Source organism: Oratosquilla oratoria, chromosome 6 (genome assembly GCF_046742065.1).
Source record: "Oratosquilla oratoria isolate Oo_2021 chromosome 6, ASM4674206v1, whole genome shotgun sequence".
In the NCBI taxonomy this organism is placed as follows: Eukaryota; Metazoa; Arthropoda; class Malacostraca; order Stomatopoda; family Squillidae; genus Oratosquilla; species Oratosquilla oratoria.
The window spans coordinates 67,550,349-67,576,359 of record NC_134782.1 but is presented as its reverse complement, the minus strand read 5'-3'; the positions used below and the strand labels follow the sequence as shown (position 1 = coordinate 67,576,359).

The 26,011-nt window shown below is 43.7% G+C and overlaps 1 protein-coding gene across 8 annotated transcripts in view; it reads right to left on the bottom strand.

Annotated features, from left to right (window-relative positions):
* Blm (Bloom syndrome helicase) overlaps nucleotides 1–26,011 on the bottom strand; it is a 125,921-nt gene that overhangs the window by 39,552 nt on the left and 60,358 nt on the right. For all 8 annotated transcript variants that reach the window (XM_076187146.1, XM_076187147.1, XM_076187144.1 and 5 more), the window contains exons 10-17: nucleotides 24,724–24,845; nucleotides 21,731–21,888; nucleotides 17,944–18,124; nucleotides 3,954–4,082; nucleotides 3,636–3,728; nucleotides 2,807–2,888; nucleotides 1,335–1,482; nucleotides 737–868 (exon numbers count right to left, since the gene is read on the bottom strand). In XM_076187146.1, the coding sequence (XP_076043261.1) occupies nucleotides 737–868; nucleotides 1,335–1,482; nucleotides 2,807–2,888; nucleotides 3,636–3,728; nucleotides 3,954–4,082; nucleotides 17,944–18,124; nucleotides 21,731–21,888; nucleotides 24,724–24,845 (1,045 nt within the window). The remainder of the gene's footprint in view (nucleotides 1–736; nucleotides 869–1,334; nucleotides 1,483–2,806; nucleotides 2,889–3,635; nucleotides 3,729–3,953; nucleotides 4,083–17,943; nucleotides 18,125–21,730; nucleotides 21,889–24,723; nucleotides 24,846–26,011) is intronic.

The window sequence follows — 26,011 nt, the reverse complement described above, 5'->3', positions numbered from 1 at the left end:
AAACCATATATATATAGCTACACATATTAACTCACTAATACCCAAATGACACTTTACAGATATCACTCTGTCTAGTGACACAAGATTTTAATAACAAATACTCCTGAGACTGAAGAGTAAATAATATATCATGGGGGGAGCATTGTGTCTAAGCTCTTTATCTGACAGAGTGAATCAAACCATTAAACTCTAGAATTTCTCTTTTGCTGAATAGAATAAGATTGTGAATGGATGAAAGGATGATGCAGCTTAAAGGGATGTTCTTTTCACTTACTCTGTAATTTGTTTTTGGATCGATGAGTAGGGAGGGTAAGAGGGAGGGAGGGGGGGGTGTCGCCACATAATGAAGCAGTGGGGAGTAAACCAGCTTTGGCTACTGGTCTCTCCTGTGTATGTGATCTGTCTATGTTATATTTAAAACGGGTCATTTCATCCACAAGGAGCTTAGATAGAGGGTACATTATATGGGCTTTAATGTGTATGTGGTGGGCATGTGCTTTGACCTGACCAATCCCCTTATAAGGTGGAAAAGACCTTTGGTATATACATATATATAAAATACACTCATGTCAGCTGGAATAATAAAATCTATTTACTAGCTATGACAAAGCAGGGTAATTTCTATCATAATGGCTTATGAATATGTAAGTAATTTCCCCAAGACTTTTCCTTGGTATTTATGAACTAGGGTGTACACCAAAATGAGCAAGACTATTGTGGTAAACTCCACACTCACCACTTGGGTTGCTCCATTCCAAGTTGGTGAAGAATATCAATGCGAACCCTCGGTGTTGCCGTGGCTGTTAAAGCTATTGTTGGGGTTCCAGGGAACTTTGTTCTCAAAATATTCAATTTTTTATAGTCTGGCCTGGAAAACATACATTGTACATATTTATAGCAATATACAAATATATATATATATATATATTAATTTCATTCTCAAGAAATGTGTCTAATCCTACTTAATTTTCTTCAATCAATACCCTCAGTTTCCTCTTGCAGAACCCCAGCAGTTCTTGAGAAGTTTAGGTGATACGAGGAAGAATAAACTGAGAAACGTGAAAACGAAGCAAAAAATAGGGGTGGAAAGAGAGCTGACAAATATGGTAGATCAAAGAGTACCAGATTAAAAGATTATGGTGACGTACAAAGCCTGTCTCATCTCCCAGAGGATAGTCTGGTCCTGCAGAACCATGAAGGTTGAACTTGCAACAGACATTCACCTTATCTGTGTTCACTAAATGGCATCCTTTCATTTACCAATTCTCATACTCTACCTTTATTTCTTTACTGACCTAATCCATATTCTGCCCCTTTTAAAATCCCATTCTTACCTGAAGTCATGCCCCCACTGAGACACACAGTGGGCTTCGTCAATGACAAAGCGTGCCAGCTTCTGTCGTTCGTATAAATTGGTCACTATGCCAAAGAACCTCTGGCTTGCAACAATCTTCTCAGGTGTCACATACAGAAGTTTTATGCCTGTGCAAAGTAGAAGCTACAATAAACTAGTGCACCTAAAGTTATGAAACAAGGGAACACCACAAATCAACTTATAATCTGTCAAATTATATCAGTTTCCATTTCCACAGTATATGGTAAATTGATTAAACAATAATTACAAATAAAAATACATTGACAAGTGACCTTTTGGTCCATAACAAGTAAGTAGAAGAAGACATTGAAAAGGATGAAGAAGAGACAATAGAGGGGAAAAAAAAAAAAAAAAAAAAATACAAGCATACATACATATACCAAAGGCTTTTTTCCCCCTTACAAGGGAGGTAGCCTAAAAACAAAGGCATAATAAAACCATTCCCACCCATTCCATCTCTAATACACTCCACTCCCCTCCCTCTTATCTTGGCACCTCCTGGATCAGCTCATCCCTGCATCTTGTCCACTGCCCTGGGTCAGAAGCAGTGTCACAAGACACAGCATATTCACAGCAAGGCCGCTTCATTAATTCAGTGACCCCCCCTCTCCGTCCCTCCCTGCAGAAAAGGAGAAGACAGGGAGAAATCCCTTCGGGCTGCGTCAAATTTTCTCACAAATACTTCCTCACCCCTCATCCCCCCACCCAATCCACCTCATGCATCACAACATCATCCATATACAACCATTTTCCATTCACCCCTGTCTTCTGTCCCCTCCCATCCTTCCTCAACAGACATTTCCCTCTTCCCCAAAGCCCCTTTCACCCCATCCATCCATCTCATCCAAGGTCACCCCCTCATGTTCACTCCTTAAAAAATATTGCACAGAAATGCTAAAAACTTGTATATAAAAGCCAAGAAAATGCTGGTGTATGAGCTCATTCAATGTCATTTTGATTATGCTTGTAGCTCATGGTACAGCAGGCTCCAAAAGATATTAGTCTAATCTGCAGATGGCTCAAAATAAAACAAATAAATAACAATAAATAAATAAATAAATAAATAAATAAATAAAAAATAAATAAATACATGAATTGTTCCATTCAGTAACTATGCACAAGAGTAACTTAAAATGACCTTGTGGTAATGTGTTCCCTCTATATACAAAATACAGGCTATAGAAAGATAAACATCCATTCTAAAGACCATCATTGGCAGATAACTGTTTCTGATCCCAAAGATAACTATTTCCAAGATCACACTAACTGGGGGAAAAACACTAAAGTTCTTGTGCTATCTTGTGGGGTAAATTCTACCTGAAGACCTGGGATCATGTTCTGTGGTGGAAGCTGTCAGCTGTGTACCACAACACATAAGGTAGCTGTCACTAGCAGCTGCCTCCCTATACATAAAACACAATAAGAACATACCTGGCTCTCTCTTCATAAGTTCTGTATATACATTATTCTCTTCAGTCAGTGTGATGTCACCAGAAAGTCTAGCAACAGCAACCTGGGAAACGATTTCAATATACATAAAAAATATAATGAGAAATATATATATATATATATATATATATATATAAGAAGAATACGTGAAAATACTACATAAATAATCGAGGACATTGCGGAAAATTTGCACGCAAAGAGAGGAATTATGGTTAATGCAGTGATAAAGTACTGAAGGTTCACATCATGGCATGAGATGTTCCCAGGTCTTATGCTATGAGGAACAGTACACAAATATGACATCTGACTCCTTCACTATGATGAAACTATACAAACTGAACCAAACTGTTTGGTACATACATATACCAAAGGCTTTTCCCCACTTACAAGGATGTGGATGTGCTGTGTCTTGCGACACTGCTTCTGACCCAGGGCAGTGGACAAGATACAGGAATGACCCATCATCCAGGAGGTGCCAAGATAAGAGGAAGGGTAGAGGGTGGAGGGGAATGGAGTGTATTGAGGATGGAATGGGTGGGAATGGTTTTTATGCCTTTGTTTTTTGGCTACCTACCTTGTAAGGGGGAAAGAGCCTTTGGTATATGTACAAGGAAGGTAGCCCATTTTACCCCCACATACTCCACACATCCCTAGCAGTCCCACCTTTACCTCGAACCACTCACTCTCTCCATTTCTTAATTTATACTTGACAATAATATACAGACATACAGCCTTTATGAACTTTAAAAGTAATGATATACACATGATTTACTATCACCAGCTGTTACAAACATTAATTCAAAACACTTACGTCCAGGGATGACAGTTTTTGCACTTGATCTTGAATCAGCGACTTCAGTGGTGAGACCACAAGGGTGACTCCTTTATCGATACAGGCTGGTAGCTGAAAATAGGCATTCTTATTACTGTAACCGGAAAAGAAAAGAAAAAAGAAAAAGAAAAGAAAAAAGAAAAAAGAAAAGGAAAAGAAAAAGAAAAGAATAGAAAAATAAAAAGAAAAGGAAAATGAAAAAGAAAAGAAAAAAAGAAAAGAACAGAAAAAAAAAATAAACAGAAAGTACTTATGTTTACGTGCCAATGTGATTTTTGCAATAGTCTTTATGTTCACCTGGTAACAAAGACTCTTTCCACCCCCAGTTGGCATGAGTACAAAGCAATCCTTCTTTAACAGGGCTGCATTGATCACTTCCTTCTGGTTTTCTCTGAACTGACGCAAGCCAAAACACTGATGGAAGATCTGAAAGAAAGATAATTATGATAAAGTAAGCACCCATCACTGTAAATTCTAATGAGCCTAGTTTAAAATCTAACTTTTTGCAGTAGAAACTTACAGATATTTCAAAAGAAGAAGGAATATATATAATATATATATATATATATATATATATATATATATATATATCTATATATATATATATATATATATATATATATATACATGCAAATACCAAGGGTTTTTTCCTCCTTACAAGGAAGGTAGCCAAAGTCAAAGACACAAATCCATTCCCACTCATTTCATCCCCACATACTCCACTGCCATTCACCACCCCTTCCTCCCTCTTTTCTTGGCTCCTGCACTAAGTGTGTGGTTGTATATATATATATACATACATACACACACACGAAAAACACATTGTACACTAATACCAAAGAGAAAAAGAAGAGAAAGAAATTGTGAAGGAGGGACCGAATCTGTAATAGGAAATCGATGACATGCATAGGATGGGCACATACTCAAGAGAAAATAACTACAGACCAATGAAAATCAAACTAAGAACTCAAATGATACATACATACATACATATACCAAGGCTTTTTCCCCCTTCCAAGGGAGGTAGCCACAAAAGGAAAGGCATAAAAACACTCCCACCCATTTCATCCCTAAATACACTCCACACCCCTCCCACCCTTCCTCTCATCTGAGCACCTCCTGGATGACGGGTCATCCCTGAACCCTGCCCACCGCCCTGGGTCAGAAGCAGTGTCGCAAGACACAGTACATCCACAGCAAGGCCGCTTCATTTAATCGGCGACCCCCCCTCTCCGTCCCCCTTTGCATATAAGGAGAGGACGGGGAGAAATCCCTTCGGGCTGCGTCAAAATTTACTCACACATACTACCCAAATGATAGCAGAAGAAATACTATCAAAAGTGGCAAAACTAGCAAACAGTGAAAAATACAAAAGTGTGGATAAAAAAGGAAATGAATGAAGAGGAAATAGAGAATGATAGGGCACTGAAAAGTGAAGCTAAGGAAAAAAAACGAGAAAAAAACGGAGACTGAAAAAAATGAGTATTTTTGGAGTGTTGGATCTGAGACCAAGAAGATGGTACATCAGAAAAATGGAAACATAAACCAAAAAAGAGAAGAAAAGAAAAATTTAAAAGTGGCATATACAAACATAGATGGTATGATTTCTGGAATAAATTAATTAAATGACTATTTTACAATAGAGAAACCAGACATAATGGGAATTGCGGGGACAAAACTAAAAAGTCCTATACAATCAAGTATGGTGAGACAAGGTTTATACACCTTTGGTCGAAAAATAGAATGGACAAACAGAGGGGAGTTGTCATGCTATTGACTAGAAAGGACCTAAATGTAATAAAGACAACAGAAGGAAAGGATAATGTGGAATTGATCACAATTAAAGTCGAAAATAGCAGTATGAAAAGTAGAAAGTTCATACTTGTATATGTGCCCCCAAAAACTAAGACTTGGACTGACAGAGAACACTCAAAATTACTAGAAAACACAAAGAATGAATTAACCGAGACACTGAAATATGGAGAAAACAGTAATTATGGGTGACTTTAACACAAAGGAAATAAATTGGGAGGAATTGACAATGGGAGGTGGAGAGGAACACTGGGGCAACATCCTACTGGATATAACCATTGATTACACATTGACTCAATGGGTCAAAGAAAACACTAGATATAGACACAATGAAGAACCAACAACAACACTCTAATACCACACACAAACACACCGAAAATTCTTGGTGTAACATACGATACATCCATGTCTTTCAAACAACACCTCACAAACATAAAAAACAAATGCACACCTAGACTTAACGCACTTAAGTCAATCACTGGAACAACATTTGGACAAAACAAAGAAACTAATATAACAATATACAAACAATGCATACGCTCAGTGATGAATTATGCGAGTCCTGCGTGGGCTCCTAATCTCAGTGAGACACACCACAACACCCTTCAAATCATACAAAACAAAGCCCTAAAAACAATTACAGGCTGCACAAATACATCACCTACAGACCATTTACACCATGAAACAAAAGTCCTCAAAGTCAGGGACCACCTCGACATGAGAGGCACACAAACACTTGCTGCAGCCACCACAAACACATCACACCCGCTACACTACATAGCAGAACACCCACACACACCAAGAAACATTAAAACTACACCCAAAGACCTTTATTACACACAGATACTCTCTTCTCTTCCTCCACAACCACCAAATACCAGCCTCCGGAAACATATTCATAATCATATCACTCACCGCTCCATTAACACACTGAGACAACACACTGCTGCATGCCAGACCCCCTTATATCCACCCTTCTGAATCCTCTCTCCCACGTAAGGACAGAGTCCACTTGGCCAGACTGCGATGCGGTCACCACCCAGCACTTCTAAGCTACCAGAAGAGGCTGGACGACCGTGTTGTGAACAGCTGCCCAGGTTGTAACACTTCACCCCATACCATACAACACATAATGGAAGACTGCATTATACACAATCATGCACGCAAACAACACAACATACACTCTATAAAGGATTTGTGGGAAAACCCAGTTTCGGCTGTGGCCTTCCTTGGGGAGACGGGACTGCTCGGACAGACAGTCTAGGGAACGACAACAACAACAACAACAACAACCAACGAGACTAGACTTGATATTCACCTCTGAGCCTGAAATTGTGGAAGAAATAAACTATAAGACACCAATTGGAAAGAGTGACCACATACTAATAGAGATCGAGCTTAAGGAACAAAATGTTGTGAGAAGGAATGAAAAACAGAGAAGGAAGATTAATGTACAACAGAACCAACTTGGTAAAACTTGGATCATTTTTTTCAAAATGCTAGTTAGGAAAAATTTGCAAACAATGAAACAAAGATGGAAGAGAAATGGAACATTTTTAAAGAAATATATAAGGAGGGTACAGATAAACATGTGCCTAAGCAGAAACAGAAAAGGGTGTACATAAAGTGCTGGTATAATAAAAAGTGTAGCGATGCTAAAGATAGAAGAGACAAAGCTTGGAAAAGATGGAAAAGAGACAAAAAAGTGACTAAATGGCAAACATACATCAAACTGAGAAATGAATATGTAGACATATGCAGAGAGGAAAAAAGAAACTATGAAAAAGATATAATAGCAAAATGCAAAGATCAACCTAAACTATTTTACAGATATGTAAACAATAAACTAAAAGACAAACATGAAATAGTGAAACTGCATGAAGGAAATAAAGAATACACAGAAGATGTAGAAATGGCTGAAGTAATGACCAGACACTTTAAGTCTGTATTTACAGTTGAAAGCTCACAAATGTGGGATGATGGTCACCAAGAAGGATCCCCCAAAATGAAAGAAATAATGGTGACACAGAAAGAAATAAGGGACCAAATAAAGAACCTTGATGTCAGAAAGTCACATGGGCCAGGCGGAATAGCGAACTGGATATTAAAAGAATGCATAGATGAACTCACAGATAAAATACACAAGTTAATTATTTGACTTCTCCCTCAAAGAAGTTTACAGATAAAATACACAAGTTAATTATTTGACTTCTCCCTCAAAGAAGTTAAAGTATCACATACATACATACATATACCAAGGCTTTTTCCCCCTTACTAGGGAGGTAGCCAAAAAGGAAAAGGCATAAAATCATTAACACCCATTCCATCCCTGAAAACACTCCACACCCCTCCCATCTTAGCACCTCCTAGATGACGGGTCATCCCTGCACCCTGTCCACTGCCCTGGGTCAGAAGCAGTGTCGCAGGACACAGCACATCCACAGCAAGGCCGCTTCATTAAATCAGCGACCCCCAGGAGAGGACAGGGAGAATTCCCTTCGGGCTGCGTCAAAATTTTTGCTCACACACACTACCTCACCCCCCATCCCCCCCGTCCATTCCACCTCATGCATCACAACATTTTACATATACAACCATTCTCCATTCACCCCTGTCTTCTGTCCTCTCCCGTCCTTCCTCAACAGACATTCCCCTCTTCCCCAAAGCCCCCTTCACCCCATCCATCTATCTCATCCTAGGACGTCCCCTCATGTTCACTCCCTCCACATCTGGCTTCCATACCTCCTTTACTAGTCTTTCTTCACTCATTCTTTCCATGTGTCCAAACCATCCTAATACTCTTTCATCAACCCTATCTCCCAACTCCCTTTCCACCCCCGTTCTCCTCCTCACCTCCTCATTTCTCACTCTATCAAGCCTAGTAACCCCCATCATACTTCTCAGACACCTCATCTCAAACACATTCAAGTTCCTTCTCTCTTCCTCTCTTATGTTCCATGTTTCTGCTCCATACAGTGCTGTTGGCACTATCACTCCTTCATACAGTCTCCTCTTAGCATCCATTCCCAAATGTCTATTCCTCATTACACTTTTTAAACCACCAAGGCATTAACTCTCTTCTCTCAATCTACATTCTACCTCCACCTTCACTCCACCTTTTCCTGCCACATTTGCACCCAAGTATCTAAAACTATCCACTTCCTCCAGTTGCTCCCCCTTAATGCTCACTTCCATGTGCTCACTTAATGTGCCCTGAATCCCATTCTCTGTGGTTTTCAAAATTCGCGGGTGAAAGAGAGAACGATCGATATAAGCGGTGACTATATTTTATGGTGCGAGTATTATTACGACACGTCGTACGGCTGGCATTGGCTGCTGCCTGCGAGATTTAAGTCCTGTAGTGAAGTGGTTAAGGAAAATGAAGAAAAGTGGGAGGTGAGCCAGCTGTTGTTTGCGGACGACACTGCACTTGTGGCAGGATCGGAGGAGGGATTGAGGAAGTTGGTGACAGAGTTTGGGAGAGTGTGTGATAGAAGAAAGCTAAAGATAAATGTGGGTAAAAGTAAGGTGATGAGATGTACAAGGGGTGAAAGTGGCAATAATCTGGAAGTGAGCATTAAGGGGGAGCAACTGGAGGAAGTGGATAGTTTTAGATACTTGGGTGCAAATGTGGCAGGAAAAGGTGGAGTGAAGGTGGAGGTAGAATGTAGATTGAGAGAAGAGAGTAAATGCCTTGGTGGTTTAAAAAGTGTAATGAGGAATAGACATTTGGGAATGGATGCTAAGAGGAGACTGTATGAAGGAGTGATAGTGCCAACAGCACTGTATGGAGCAGAAACATGGAACATAAGAGAGGAAGAGAGAAGGAACTTGAATGTGTTTGAGATGAGGTGTCTGAGAAGTATGATGGGGGTTACTAGACTAGATAGAGTGAGAAATGAGGAGGTGAGGAGGAGAACGGGGGTGGAAAGGGAGTTGGGAGATAGGGTTGATGAAAGAGTAATAAGATGGTTTGGACACATGGAAAGAATGAGTGAAGAAAGACTAGTGAAGGAGGTATGGAAGGCAGATGTGAAGGGAGTGAACATGAGGGGACGTCCTAGGATGAGATAGATGGATGGGGTGAAGGGGGCTTTGGGGAAGAGGGGAATGTCTGTTGAGGAAGGGCGGGAGAGGACAGAAGACAGGGGTGAATGGAGAATGGTTGTATATGGAAGATGTTGTGATACATGAGGTGGAATGGACGGGGGGAGGGGGGGGGAGGTAGTGTGTGTGAGCAAAATTTTGACGCTGCTCGAAGGGAATTCTCCCCCTCCTCTCCTTTATATGGGGGGACGGAGAGGGGGGGTCGCCGATTTAATGAAGCGGCCTTGCTGTGGATGTGCTGTGTCTTGCGACACTGCTTCTGACCCAGGGCAGTGGACAGGGTGCAGGGATGACCCGTCATCTAGGAGGTGCTAAGATGGGAGGGAGGGTGGAGGGGGGTGGAGTGTTTTCAGGGATGGAATGGGTGTTAATGGTTTTATGCCTTTTCCTTTTTGGCTACCTCCCTAGTAAGGGGGAAAAAGCCTTGGTATTTGTATGTATGTAAGAAATATTGTATAATGAAATTTGGAAAAAGTAAAAATAGAATATCCAGTCAATACAAAATTGGAACAAAAGTAAATGCAGAAAGAGACATAGGAGAAATCATCTCAAATGACATGTCACCAGACAAAAAAAAGTAAACAAAATAGTTGGAGAAAATTACATACATACATACATATACCAAGGCTTTTTCCCTCTTACAAGGGGGGTAGCCAAAAAGGGAAAGGCATAAAATCATTTCCACCCATACCATCCCTGAATACACTCCACACCCCTCCACCCTCCCTCATCTGAGCAATGAAAATGGCCTTTGACTACATGGACAAGGAAATGGTAGAGAGAATATTAGTTACACTGATAAAACCAAAATTAGAATATGCAGCATCACTATGGGCACCCAGTACAATAAAAAACATAAAGAAACTAGAAAGAATTCAAAGAGCATTAACAAAGATGGCACCAACACTTAGCAAGTTGACATACAAACAAAGATTGGACAAACTAAACTAACTAACACTGGACCAAAGAAGAGAAAGAAGCAATTTGATAACCATCTACAGAATTACGAAAGGAATGGAAATCATTGATAGGGATGATCTACTTAAATGGGACAGAAGAAATACAAGAGGACATGAGAAGAAACTTATGGACAGTTACAGTAGAGATTTGAAAAAGATCAGCTTTCCACACAGAATAATAGATACATGGAATAAATTGAAAGAGAAAACAGTGAGTGCTAAAAATGTAATTTTCGCAGGAAAATTAATTTTTCCCTGATACAAACCTGAGGTACTCCTTACCCAAGGATACGCGGCGCGTTTCTACCGCTAACACTGTGTGTGCTTGAAAACACCTCACTCCGAGGGTCTGGGCAACCATTATCCTCAGTAAGGGGCCCTCCTGGGGCAAGGGGGCCCCCCCTCCCCCCACAAGGGTAGGAGGGTAGAAGCTCCATTGTCTGAGCCAGGTATGAAATTAGTCACGAGGGTTGACAGGCCAGGGAGAAGGAACTACTAGCGGGGTGGATGAGGAGGGCCATTAGAGGTAAGGAGTACCTCAGGTTTGTATCAGGGAAAAATTAATTTTCCTGTGAAAATTACATTTGTTCCAAAGAATACAAACTCTTCGGTACTCCTTACCCAAGTAGACTTGGACTTAGGGGGGAAGGAAGTATTTATCTAGCCTGGGAAACCCTTGTAAGGAGAAAATGTAGAGTGCTAAGATCTATGTTGACCACACCCTTATACATTCCCCGAAACTGTGAAGGGCACCTGGATCTGTTCCCAGAGTGGAGACAGACAGGGCATACTCACTTTGTACCCCTTGTAGGGCTCGAACTGATTCCCTTGGAATGCTTGAGAGCCCTCGGTGAGGTAAGGGAATGTAGGAGTATGACAAGGACTTGAGATAGGTATCCCCGTGGTTGCCGATCCAGAACTTGGATGAGGCTTCAGGGTTGGCTGTGTGCCATTGGTACGGGGTATGTTATCTCAGGACTTCTTGGGCAGCCACTATGGGGCCTAGAGAGAAGGTTCCTAAGGATTCCCACATGACATCTTTGAGGTAAAAGGAAGTGAACGTAGTCTGGGACTTCCATATACCTGCTTGAAGGACCTGGTTGACTGACCGATTCTTTCGGAAGACTAGGGAGGGCCCTATTGCCCTGAGGTCATGAGCTTTTGCTCCAGGGTAATCCGTGGGGCTCGAGGCGTAGGCCCTGCGGATGACTTCCTTGATCCAGTAAGAAATGGAAGTCTTAGTGACGGGCTTGGGTGTACCCCTGGTAGAGACGAACAGTCTTGGCAAGTCTGGTCTAAGATGCTTCGTCCTCTTGAGGTAGGTCTGGATAGCACGTACTGGGCATAGGACCATTTCTGCATGTTCGCCCCCTACAAAGTCGTCAAAGGAAGGAATACTAAAGGACCAGAATCTAGGGTCGGCTTTGGCCGGATCCTGGTTTTTGGCAACGAATTGGGGCAGAAAAGTGAAGGAGACCTCTTGCCATCCTTTCGAGTGGGCGACTCGATAAGAGATGGCATGCAACTCCCCGACCCTCTTGGAAGACGCCAGGGCCAAGAGAAAGACTGTCTTCAAGGTGAGGTCCTTGAAATTAGCATCTCGGAGGGGTTCGTAAGGGGGGCCCCGCAGAGCGTTGAGGACTAATGCCACATCCCATGGAGGAGAAGTGATCTCCCTGGGGGGGCATGATTTTCTGAAATGTCTGAAGAGCATGGAAATTTCTGGAGACAGGGCTAGATCCATGCCCTTCAGAGAAAACACCTGATTAAGAGCTGCCCTATAGCCCTGCACTGCCGAGAGGGAGATCTTCTTGGACTTCCGGAGGAAGTGGAAGGAGGCAATCAGAGGAATGGTGGCTTGCTCTGGGGCTATTGCTCGGGAGTGGCACCATTCTGCAAAAGCATTCCACTTCCCTTGATAAAGGGCAGCTGAGGAAGAGCGAATAGGGGAGGACATGTCTTCTGCCACTTCTTTGGGGAAACCCTTCTCTAGGAGGATCCGGACCATAGTCTGAACGAGTGAAGCGCCAGGGCTGACGGGTTCTTGTGCCAGGCCCCGTTGACTGGTTGATGTAGAAGGTCGGGTCTTCCCTGAAGGGCCAGGGGCACTGCTAGCTCGAGGGCGTCTGGAAACCATGGGGCTTCCGGCCACCAGGGAGCGATCAAAGTCATCCGAAGGTTGGATGCGGTTCGTACTCTCTGGAGCACCTTCTGGAGCAAGGGAAACGGTGGGAAAGCGTAGGTGTCGAGGTTGTCCCAGCTTTGCAGAAGAGCATCCTCTCCCACTGCCAGCGGATCTGGGAGAGGGCTGAAATACACCGGGAGCTGGTGGTTCCATCTGGTGGCAAAAAGGTCCACCAGAGGGGAGCCCCATTTGTTGATGAGGAAGGTCGCCACTTCCGGATGGAGGGACCACTCCGTGCTGATTACCTGACTCCTTCTGCTGAGGTGGTCCGCCCAGACATTCTTCTTCCCTGGGATGTAGCAAGCTCTGAGTGCCACTTGGAGGTTCTCGGCTAATAGGAGGATCTCCATAGTGAGATGGCAGAGGTCCTGGGAGACTGTGCCCCCCTGCTTGTTCAGGTAGGCTACTACCGAGGAATTGTCCGACATGATGCCCACAACTTTCCCCGAGATTTGACCCGAGAAGTGACGGAGAGCCAGCAGTACCGCTTTCAATTCTAGCCAGTTGATATGGGCTGTCCGCTCGACCGTGGACCAGGAACCGCTGACGTGATCGTCGTTGAGGTGGGCCCCCCAGCCCTCCTTGGAGGCGTCGGAGAAGAGGAGGACTTCGGGGGGAGATGGGCCGAGGGGCATCCCCACGAGCAGGTTGCACGGGTCCTTCCACCAGAGAAGAGAATGCTTGACCTCTCTGGTAAGGGTGATGTGTTGACGGGTGTTTCCCCTTAGCGGGGAGCACTGGGACTTGAGGAGCCACTGTAGGGGTCGCATTCTCAGTCTGCTCCTGGGTATTAACCTCTCGACGGAGGCCATGTGGCCCAGGAGGACTTGGCACTGTTTGGCCGTGAGGAACCCGGTCGATAGTGCCTGCACGACGAGAGAAGAGAGATTCTGGATTCGCTTCTCTACTGGGAATGCCTGCATGAGGGAAGAGTCCAGAACCATACCCAGGTACGTGACTCTCTGTCTTGGAATGAAATCCGACTTCGTCTGGTTGACCATGGAGCCCAATTTGCGGATGAAGGCTAGGACCGTCCCCAGGTGGTCGCGGCATAGCTGGGCGGAGTGTGCCAGGATCAGCCAATCATCCAGGTAACGTAGTAGGCGAATCCCTCTGGAGTGGGACCACGCTGAGACGAGTTTGAACACTCTGGTGAAGACTTGGGGTGATGTGGAGAGGCCGAAGCATAGGCAGGTGAATTGCAAGGTGGTGCCCTTGTGGACGAAGCGGAGGAATTTTCGGGATGAGGGATGCACAGGTATTTGGAAATAGGCGTCCTGGAGGTCCAGTGACACCATGAAGTCCCCTTCCCTGATAGACGCCCTCACGGCCTCTGGGGTGTCCATCCGGAACTTCGTCAGGGAAAGGAACTTGTTGAGAGGAGACAGATCGATGACAGGTCTCCACCCCCCTGTAGCCTTTGGTACTAGGAATAGCCTCAAGTAGAACCCCGGGTCCGGAGTTGAGACTTCCTCGAGCGCTCCTTTCTGAAGCAGAGTGGAGATTTCCTCCACTAGGGCCCGCCCGCGATCCGAGTCCGGATGGTAGTTGCTGATTTGGATGGGATAGGGGGAGAGGCTGGGGATGGTGTGAAAAGGAAGACGATAGCCCGCCTTGATGACCTGGATGGTCCAGTCCTCCGCCCCGGCAGCCTCCCATTCTCTCCAGTAGAGAGAGAGGCAACCTCCTATCCTGTGCGGGAGGGCAGGCGAGTTCCTAGAATTTCCTGCGTTGGGGTCCAGAGCTTCTATGATGTTTGCGCCCCTGTTCTCTATTGGGGAAGGGGCGGGGCTTTCCTGTCTGGGCTTTGGACTTCGAATGGAGTGGGGGCCCGTCTTCCCGCTTAGGGAGACGAAAAGGCTGCCTCTGCGTCTGAAAGGACCGAGGGGTCGATGGGGGGGTGGTCCTTGGCCTCGAGCTAGAGACGGCTGTTCTCTCGATGGCTCTGTTGTGTAGCAACTGGTTGGTGCTAGTGATTGCCGAGTCCACCATATCCGGGGGAATCAGCGTGTGAGTGAGCAGGGGGGCCCTCCTCAAAGGAGCATAAATCTCCCTGAGGAGGGGGTCACTGGGGTCCCCAAGGATGGTGTCTCTCCTGCGGGACTCGAAGTTGGCCCAGGACGTTGAGAGACAGGAAGCCTGATGCTTCAGGGCTCTGCTCGCGCTTGCCAAAAAAGCCTAGAGGTCGCATTCTTCCTGGGGTTGTAGTTCGGGTAAGAACTCCCTCGCCGAGGCAAGGAGGCGTTCTAGCCAGGAGTTCACCGCCAGGGACAGAGCCAGTGAATGAATGTGGTCGCTGACTTCCCTGCCGGAGAGGAGGACAATTCGTCTGCGCAGCGACTCGGCGTCCGCCTTAACCAGCTCTGGTAACCTCGCCGAGATCGAGGCTGCTCCGAGGGTTGACCCCGATGGGGTGTAGAAGCGCTTCTGGTGTTCCAATGGGACCGGAAGCCAACGCGCCTTCTCGGTCGTCCTTGTTGCAAGAGTGTTGGAGGCCTGGGCCATGGCTCTCGCCGTCTGCGTACTCCATGGAAGGTGGAGGGGAGTAGGCTGGGCTTTCTGAGAGTTGGCCGTCATGAAGATGTCAGACTTGAATGTGGCTTCCTCTTCTTTCGGGGGGCCCAGTCGATTCGCCCTCCGAACCCTCACGAGGACGTCCGAGAAGGAAGGTGGGACCACCATCGAGGATTCCGACTGGGAAACGGGAGGGGTCGGCACGGGCAGAGAGGAACCGCACGCTACCATCCTCGTCACTGATGGGTTCAGGGGGGGGGCTGAGCAAGCAGAAGCTGGTCGAGGGGGGCCCTTGGGGGCGGTGACTCCTCACGAGCTTCCGTGCGGTGCACGAACTGCGCTTGAGAAGCGCGGAAAAATTCCCGTTGGGCCTCCATCTGTTCCTTCAACGTAGTGACGAGTGAACAGAGAGTGGGGAGGAGGTCCGGGGAATGTCCGCTTGGAGAGTCCCTCCTGGGTGCGGATGGTCCGGGAGACGCCAAGGGGAGACTGCCTCCTCTGGAGGAAGCTGAGTCACCTACGACGAACGCGCGTGTGGGTGCACCTCGGGCTTCCTGCCCACCAGGCATAGAAAGGGTTCCGGTGATGACCCGGCTCGTCTGACGATAGGTGGAAGGGGGACTGGGGGTCACCCGAGAAGAAGAGGCTGACGCGCTCCGAATCTCCGAACTCGGTTCCTTTGTCCGTGGGGGGGTGGAGCTGCCGGGTAGCATCGCAGGGCCGGCGGACGCATCCGGGAAAAATCTCGTACCCGGGGGGTAATCCGCGGGGGCCAGAGGCGCGTGCCCGTCGAAGCTAACCACCCTGTGGGAAGGAACAGGAGACAATTTAGCCTGAGACTGACTCGGGGTGGCTATTGTACAACCTTTCCGTTTACTACGCTTAGGAGGGGGGAGACAACTGCCCGCGTCCTCCGCCGACGTAGCATGCCTTCTCTTTGTGTCGGGTGAGGGGGGAAGCCATCTTCCTTGCCTGCGTAATTTGACCCGTGGCTGCACCTTCCGGTGAGCATGAAAATACGCGGACCACTGCTTATCATCCCATTGAGCGCACGTAGTACACGGGGATGAAGGGGAACATTCCAGATTCAGACAATGGATACACCAAGAGTGTGGGTCCACAGTTGTCGGTGGGAGAATAGCCCGGCAGCGAAATTCACCGCGGGCGAAGGCACACATGCTATCGCGAACAACAACACTAGGACCAGATTCCATACTTACAGAGAAGCGGAGAATACCCGGTGGAGATTAAAGAGAGGGAACAGGGGTCTCAAGCGCTTCCAAGCGGGGGGATGGCGGCGATGCAGGACGCTCCACACAAAGGACGCCGTTGGAAGGGTGTAGAAGGCCGAAGCAGAGTGCGTGCTTTCCGTTCGACACAATCGAACGAGGTCGGGTTTGGCGCAGGAAATTAATTTTTGCCTGATACAAGCACGGGAGCGGGGAATACTGTCCCACAACTGAACTTCAGTGTTAGCCGGACTGTGAGAGATGTTGACTCGATCGCTACTGCTAAGACAATGGAGCTTCTACCCTCCTACCCTTGTGGGGGGAGGGGGGGCCCCCTTGCCCCAGGAGGGCCCCTTACTGAGGATAATGGTTGCCCAGACCCTTGGAGTGAGGTGTTTTCAAGCACACACAGTGTTAGCGGTAGAAACGCGCCGCGTATCCTTGGGTAAGGAGTACCGAAGAGTTTGTATTCTTCGGAACAACTATACATGATTTTAAGAAAGAACTGGATGTGGAAAGATACAACTGTGGGTCACTATGAGCATAGCTCTTCTCCCACAAAATACGACTAGGTAAATACACACACGCACATATATATATATATATATATATATATATATATATATATATCTATATATATATATATATATATATATATATATATATATATATATATATATATACAAGAGAAAGAGAGGAGTTTGAATGTGTTGGAGATGAAATGTCTGAGACTTATGATAGGGGTTACTAGGCTAGATAGAGTGAGAAATGAGGAGGTGAGGAGGATAACAGGGGTGGAAAAGGAGTTGGGAGATAGGGTTGATGAAAGAGCATTAGGATGGTTTGGACACATGGAAAGAATGAGTGAAGAAAGATTAGTAAAAGAGGTGTGGAAGGCAGAGGTGGAAAGAGTGAATATGAAGGGGCATCCTAGGATGAGATGGATGGATGGGGTGAAAGGGGCATTACAAAAGAGAGGAATGTCTGTTGAGGAAGGATGGAGTGAATGGAGAAGGGGTGTGTATGGATGATGCTGTGATGCATGAGGGGGAGTGCGTGGGGGATAGGGGTTGAGGAAGTATGTATGAGAAAAAACTTGACACAGCCCGGAGGGATTTCTCCCCATCTTCTCCTTTTCTGCATGAGGGGACGGAGAGCGGGGGTCGCCGAATTTATGAAGCGGCCTTGCTGTGGATGTTCTGTGTCTTGCAACACTGCTTCTGACCTAGGGCAGTGGACAGGATGCAGGGATGATCCGTCATCCAGGAGGTGCCAAGGTAAGAGGGAGGGTGGAGGGGAGTGGAATATGTAGGGAATGGAATGGGTGGGAGTGGTTTCTATGCCTTTTTTCTTTTTGGCTACCCCCCGTGTAAGGGGGAAAAAGCCTTTGGTATATGTATATATATATATATATATATATATAACCAAAAAATAACAATAAATAAAATAAATTAAAATAAACACATCTTCAGTATACATACATCCAGCATTTCCTTGCAGTGTGGATAGTTCATGCTACTGAACTCCCCAGTTGCTCCATCATTCCTCACATTGCCATGGAAATTTGCTGTATTGGTGGTCTGTGCTGCGGTGCCCTTGGATGGGGTGATGTTGCTTTTGTACAATGCACCTGTGTAGTCCACCTGGTTATCAGGACCCTTTCTGCAAATGCAAATATTTCTTTTACTAACTGGATGGAAATTAAGAGAGGAATGGGAGGCAAATCAAGTAAAGAAGAAAGGGTGAAAAGTGCAGATGATAACAGAAGAGATGGCAGTAAGAGGATGATGGGCAGAGTATTTTAGGGAGTTGCTAAATATGAAAGAGGATAGGGACGGAAAGGTAGTTGCAGTGGGATGTGCTAAGAAAATATCAGTAATGAATGAGGAAAATGGAGGAGAAACAAGAAAAGATGAGGTGAAAGCAGTTATTAAAATGATGGGAGCAGGTAAGGCACCTGGGTTAGATGAGTGTCAGGTGGAGTGTCTGATAAAGAGAGGTACAGTGATGGTAGACTGGTTGGTGAAGTTGTTTAAGGTTTGTCTAAAAGAAGCTAGAGTGCTGGAGGATTGGAGGAGTGCCTGTATAGTTCTATTTTACAAGGGAAAAGGAGACAAGTGTGAGTGTAGTAGTTTCAGTTGGATCAATTTGTTGAGTGTAGTTGGGAAGCCTTATCGGAAGGTCTTGATTGAGAGGATTAAGAGTGTAAAAGAGTGGGTAATTAGTGAGGGACATTGTGGGTTTAGGACAGGTATGGATTGTGTGGATCAGATTTTTGTGGTAAGTCAGATATGTGAGAAAGCTTTAGGATGTTTTTTGGGTCTTTATGGATTTGGAAAAGGTATATAACAGGGTAGACAGGATGGCACTGTGGGAGGTATTGCAGATATATGGGACAGGAGAAAAGCTGTTAATTGACTAGACACATCCCTGGCAAAGTCCCATGTTTACCTCAAACCACTCATTCTCCCCATTTCTAAATCTAACACCGGCTCTACTACTCTTGTACAAACTCTTGACTGCTGTTACAGAATATGAAGAAAAATGGGAGATAACTCAGTTGTCTGTTGATGACACTGCATTTGTAGCAGGATCAGAGGAGGGATTCAGTAATTTGGTGATAGAGTTTGGGAAGGTGTGTAAAAGAAGTTGAATATAGATGTGGGTAAAAATAAGGTGATGAGATGTACATGGGGAGAGGATGGCAGCAAATTGAAAGTGAGTATTAAGGGAGAGAGACTGGAGGAAGTGGATAGCTTTAGATACTTGGAGGCGAATGTGGTGGGAAAGGGAAGAGTGGAGGTGGAGGTAGAATGTAGATTGAGAGAAGCAAGTAAATGCCTTGGGGGATTAAAATGTGTAATGAGAAATAGACATTTGGGAATGGATGCTAAGAGGAGATTGTATGAAGGGGTGATTGTGCTGACAGCACTGTATGGGGTAGAAATATGGAGCATGAGGAGGAGAGGAAAAGTTTAAATGCGTTTGAGATGGTATGCCTGAGAAGTATGGTAGTGGTTACTAGGCTGTAAAGAGCGAGAAATGAGGAGGTGAGGAGGAGAGCACGGGTGGAAAGGAAGTTGGGAGATAGGGTTGATAAATGAGTATTGGGAGGGTTTGTACATGTGGAAAGAATAAGTGAAGAAATATTTGTAAAAAAGGTATAGAAGGCAGAGGTGGAGGGAGTGAATATGTTGAAGCAACCAAGGATGAGATGGACAAATGGGGTAAAAGGGGTACTGGGAAAGAGGGGAATGTCCATTGAGGAAGAAAGGGAGAAGACAGGAGATAGGGGTGAGTGGAGAATGGTTGTGTAAGGATGATGCTGTGATGCATGGGAGTGGGGGATGGATGTGTGTGTGAGGGAGTATGCATGAGTAATTTGATGCAGCCCAAAGGGATTTTGCCCAATCTTCTCTTTTTATGCATGAGGAGATGATGAAGGGGGGGTTGCTGATTAAATGAAGTGGCCTTGCTGTGGATGTGCTGTATCTTTATTATATATATGGGAACAGCATTTTTGTATCCATGTAGGAAATGCAAGAGATGCATAATTGGAAGTGTGTGTGTCTGTGTGTTCGTATGTGTGTCAGATTGTTCTCGAAGGTTCGGTCACAGAAGTCGTAAAATAATCTTTCCTGTTTACTTATCATTTCAATTACTGTAATGTGAAAGTGGAATGATTGTGAAATAGATTATCCTTATAAATTATACATATTAAAATATTTTATTTGAGTGTCCATTGTTTTCTGTGTGAAAGGGAATAAATGAAACTAATTGAGCAAATGGTAACCGTAGGATGAAAATGCCCAGTGGAAGGATGCGCAGTGACGCAGAGAGTTGTTAGTGGGTTACCAAGTGAGAGGTATGTATGTATGTAGTGACCAATAAACAGTGACAAGGAACTTAAGATACTTATTGCTCACCAAACCTATGTTGAGTCTTAAACAACACACAACATCTTGCTGCACTGCTTCTGACCTAGGGCAGTGGGCAAGATGCAGGGATGACCCATCATCCAGGAGCCAAGAAAAGAGGAAAGCAGGGGTGTTGAATAGGAATGGAGTGTGTGGGGATGAAATGGGTGGGAGTGGATTTATGCCTTTGGCTACCTCCCATGTATGGGGGAAAAGCCCTTGGTATATGTATGTACTAACTGGATGAATCTAGTAATATATAAGGGTTATCCGACTTAACATACATATATCTATACACCAATAGGCTTCTTCCCCTTTAAAATGGAAATAACCATACATAAATATACATACTGTATACTAAAGGGCCATTTTATCTTATATGGGGGCACCAGCCAAGGCAAGCACCCATCTTTCACTCATCCCACACCCATTTGTTTTCCCTATTCTCTTAGCTCCTTGTACATGAAGGGCCATCTGTCTTCCACTCACTGCCCAGGTCAGAAGAAATGCAGCAAGAAATGGTGCCTCCACTGCTGGGCCTGAAAGCTACAGCATATCACAATGAATGTAACATGACAGGACCTATCTGTCCATTAACAGACTTACACAACCATGAATTGGTGAACTACCTCACCAATTGCCAATTAGGATAATTTTGGCTGATGACATGAGAGATAATAATGATAAAAAAAAGTGGGGGTAGGGGGTGGGGCCACAATTGATTGGTGCCAACAACACCAACATACTGCTCACAAACCTTAAAAACAAATACTGACAAGATTCAATAAGAAAACACCATCTAATAGAATAGTAATGATGGCAACAATCAATCCATCCGTTGCCCTTGATCTCTACTGCAGAAGACTTGCAACCTCCAGGAAATCAGCAACAGTGATGACAACAGATAAAAAAATTATGCTTACAAGACATCCTCTCAAAAACCAATCCAATTTGTCTTCTGCTCAAGGTCTCTCTTGCAAGAGACTCATGGCTACAGCCATCGTTTCAGCCCATAGGTCACCAACTGAAGAGATTTTGTGTTGCTGTCTGAAAAGGGTGAGTGTAGAGTGCTGTTGTCTAACTTCTTTGTGTCTTTTGTGAGGCAGCTCATCCTGGGGCAACTAGAGTCTCTCTACTGCCAGGAAGAATCCATGCTGGTACTGTATCAAACAGGGTAGTGGCCTGAACATGCCAATGTAAATCTCACCTGATTTCTTGGTAAGTTTGATGAAGCATAAAATTTGGCAGTCTATTGCTGAGTACTTCATTTCCTGTATGGACCTATCATACTAACCCTCAGGTAAAGCTTATACTCTTGTATATTACTTCAATGATACCACAGAATACTAACATAACTTGATTTCCTAAGGTAACAGATTCATCCAGGTCAACATCATCATCAGGAAACTCATCAGGAAATTCGTAAGTTGAATCACCCAGTACTATACTTGAGGTGGAGGGCTGTGCATACTCCTCAGAGGGCACTGGTTTTGGCTTCTGTGGTGGGTCCTGCAACATATATAAAAAGATAAATAAATAAATAAATAATTAAATAAATAACAGTAAATAACTTAAGACAGCCCCTTTAGAGATGAATCCATATATGCACTTCATATACACCTAAGTCTCTTAACCACTTCAGTACGACTCAAATTCTTGCATGCAGCATTGGCTGCCATATGTAATTTGCACCACACTACTCACATTATAAAATATAAAGTTACTGCTGTATTACTAATTCTCTTTTTGGGTGGGAGTGGTTTTTATGCCTTTGTTTTTTGGTTACCTCCCTTATAAGGGGAAAAAAGCCTATGGTATAAGGGGAAAAAAGCCTATGTAATAAGAAGCACAGAAAACATGATCAAACCAGTTCACAGAATCCAGGGGTAACTCATGTACAACTAAAAAAAAATATATAATCAAGATGCCGACAATGGCATCCCCATGTACTCACTTGTGCCTCATGACACCTTCGTAGGCATCATCATACCAAAGTAGTTAACCACTTTGGTACAATGCCACCTAAGTTGGCATCATGAGTTGTGAGTGTTGGGTTATCATGCATTTGGTAGCTGAGGCCGAGGTGCAAGTTGGTGATACCAGATCGTGGATGTATGTTTCTTTATTCCCATTTTTTTTATGTACAGAGGAGGGAAATATACAATTGATCATGCCCCACCCTCATTTTATAAACTATTTATTTTTCTATGTAGAGATAGAGAGATTTTATTGAACAGGCTTCATTGCATTTTCTGTGGTTTGTCAGCCACAACTGGTGAAAGAGAATGAGGAAACTTTTACTGGGGAACATTTTTTAGTTTATGACAAGCTTACATAAAAAATCATAAGGTCTAGTAGGTGCACATGTATGTGTGTGTGTGTAGTGAGTGTGTGTTTTACCTAGTTGTATCTTCCAGGAAGGGGAGCTATGCTTCTGGTGTCCCGTCTTTGTATCTCTCCATATCTAGTTTGCTCTTAAATTCTTGAACTGATTTTGCACACACTGTTCTTTCATCTGATATGTTCCATACACCCCCTACTCTATGGGGAAAGCTGTTCTTTTTCAGGTTTCTTCTATAATTATCCTTTTTAAGTTTCTTTCCATATCCTCTTTTGTTTCTCTTATCCCAATTTAGTAAGTCTTCTCTATCAAGGACTTCCCTATCTTTTGTGATGGTCACTCCCAGGTCTTTTTCAGATCCCTCTTTATTTCTTTTTCACCAAATTTATATTGTCCTGGTATCCTTCTTTTACTTTTTCCAAACTTTATTATGCTACATTTTTTAATGTTGAATTTCACTTCCCACTTCTGACTCCATTCCCAAACCCTGTTCAGATCTCTCTGTAATGAGTCACAGTCCATTTCAGTACTCACTTTCTTTAACAATTTTGCATCATCTGCAAAGAAGCTCATGTAACATTCCACACCCTCGTCCATGTCATTCACATAAATGGCAAACCTTATTGGAGCCAGCACTGATCCTTGTGAGACTCCACTAATTACATCTTCCCAAGTTGAAGTCATATATCTGAGCACTACCCTCATTTTTCTTCCATGCAAAAAGTCATCCATCCATTTCAATAGTTTACCTTGTATCCCTCCTATGGTTTCCAGTGTTCTTAATAGTTTTTTTGTAAGGGACTTTATCAAAAGCTTTTAGTAGATCTAGGAAGGCACAACTGGGCCATCCATCCCTTTCTTGTATTATATCTAGTAGTCTTGAGTAAAAGCAGATCAAATTAGTGGTACATGATCTTCCCTGTCTAAATCTGAATTGTCTCAGATTCAGTATATTGTTATCCTCCAGATGTTTTATCCATCTACTTTTTATAACTTTTTCACAGATTTTAGCTACTGTGCTTGTAAGGGAACTGGCCTGTGATTTGTTGGGTCTTCCTTATTTCCTCCTTTCTAAACTGGTATGAAGTGGTTAAAGGTCAGATATCAACAGATATACCATTCACTAAAAATCATCGAAAAAGTACTTTTTAAAAGCATACAAATAAAGTTTTTACCTATTACAGAAGAATTTATTCAGAAAATTCACTTTTAATTGCGCCTCGCATACCACTTTTCCGAAGTCTAGATATTCAGAATAACAATACTGTTTGTTTGGCAACTGTGACGTCACGAACGCGGAATTCCCCGAACCTTTCCCGAAGCGCACGGGCGGAATGTTTCGAATAGCAGACGACGCAATGAAATGAAGACAAAACTGTTTTTTGCCAAATTTGATAAGATGTAGATGGTGGAATTATATAGAATACTGTCACTATGTTTTTTTTTATGTACATTAAACTGTAAATACAAAAAGTTATGGAAGTCTTGATATCTGACCTATAAAGGTCAGATATCAAGACTTCCATAACTTTTTGTATTTACAGTTTAATGTACATGAAAAAACATAGTGACAGTATTCTATATAATTCCACCATCTACATCTTATCAAATTTGGCAAAAAACAGTTTTGTCTTCATTTCATTGCGTCGTCTGCTATTCGAAACATTCCGCCCGTGCGCTTCGGGAAAGGTTCGGGGAATTCCGCGTTCGTGACGTCCCAGTTGCCAAACAAACAATATTGTTATTCTGAATATCTAGACTTTGGAAAAGTGGTATGCGAGGCGCAATTAAAAGTGAATTTTCTGAAAAAATTCTTCTGTAATAGGTAAAAACCTTATTTGTATGCTTTTAAAAAGTACTTTTTCGAGCAATACAATGATTTTTAGCGAATGGTATATCTGTTGATATCTGACCTTTAAGGAGAAACATGATCGAATTATTTAAATCAATGACTATATTTGACAGACATGCTCTCCCTACCAGTGATTACTTTAAATACTAACCTGATACTGGACATCTTCTTGCTCTGTGTCATTAAAAATGTTGCCACACAGATCAAAGCTAGGACCAGCTTCACTGCTGAAGTGAGTTTCAATCTCCTCCATGAACTGGGTGTCAACTGCACCTGCAAACATTTCAGGGCACATGAAAACTGGAATACAAGTAAGTCAACCTACAAGGCTCATATTTGAGGTCATTAATCTTAAACAAACCATTGATGCCTGTTTATACACAAAACCAAATAAAAAAGAAAACTAAAGTGAATTTTCCTAATACTATAAAGAGAAACTATGATATCTAATGGGAAGCTCACTGGCCTACCGGGTTAGGGCATCATTACTTGTGGCAAAGGTCAAGTGGATGGCAGTTCAAACCCTGCCACTGGTGAAGTTAAACCAAGGGCATGGTTCACTAAGGCCCTCTGTAAGGGGCACCATCCTAGCCTTCTGATAGGGGGGAGTTTGTGACATTAAACCATATCATCATGATATTTAATACATCATCAAGATGATCATATCCTTGTTGATCGCTTCTTAAAAACAAGCAATTATTAATTCTAACTTCCTTAATGCATTAAAGTATGTAATACCCTACAACAGGGCTGGACTTGCAGTAACAGATTTAAATTGGACAAATTTAGACTTAAAAAGTAAATAGACATGAACTGGTTTACCAAATGAGTGGTCAACGAATGAAATATACTTAGTAACCATGTAGTGAGCACTGCAACTATTGGTTGTTTTAAGAGGTTAGATAGCTTTATGGATGAGGATGATAGGTAGTAATGGATTTGGAACTGCCTAGAGGAGCCCTTATAATTTCTTGCAGTCTCCTTGATTATGTTTTTCTGTAATTGTGACATATGTTCAAAGAAATAATTGATTGTTGGTTCAAGTTTCACTAAGTGGCAATCCTGCAGCTCCACAGTGGCTGGCACTGGTCTTTGCGCCCTCCCATAGTTGCCAGCTCTCCATGTGGGTGGGTGGGTGGGTGGGTTTTGGAAAGAAGAAGAAGAAGAAGAAGAAGAAGAAGAAGAAGAAGAAGAAGAAGAAGAAGAAGAAGAAGAAGAAGAAGAAACAAGCTGAAGTTGATAGAGATCTTCTCAATGAAAGTGAGGGGATTGATATAAATATTTATATATATACACACATACATCAAGGGTTTTTTCTTTTACAAGGAAGGTAGCCAGAGTCAGAGGTGTTAGAGTGTTCACTGTAGTCATTTGGCTGAGGGCAGCCATATTGGATTTGGTTCAGTGAACAGACACCAGGTGGCAGTGTTGTTGATCTA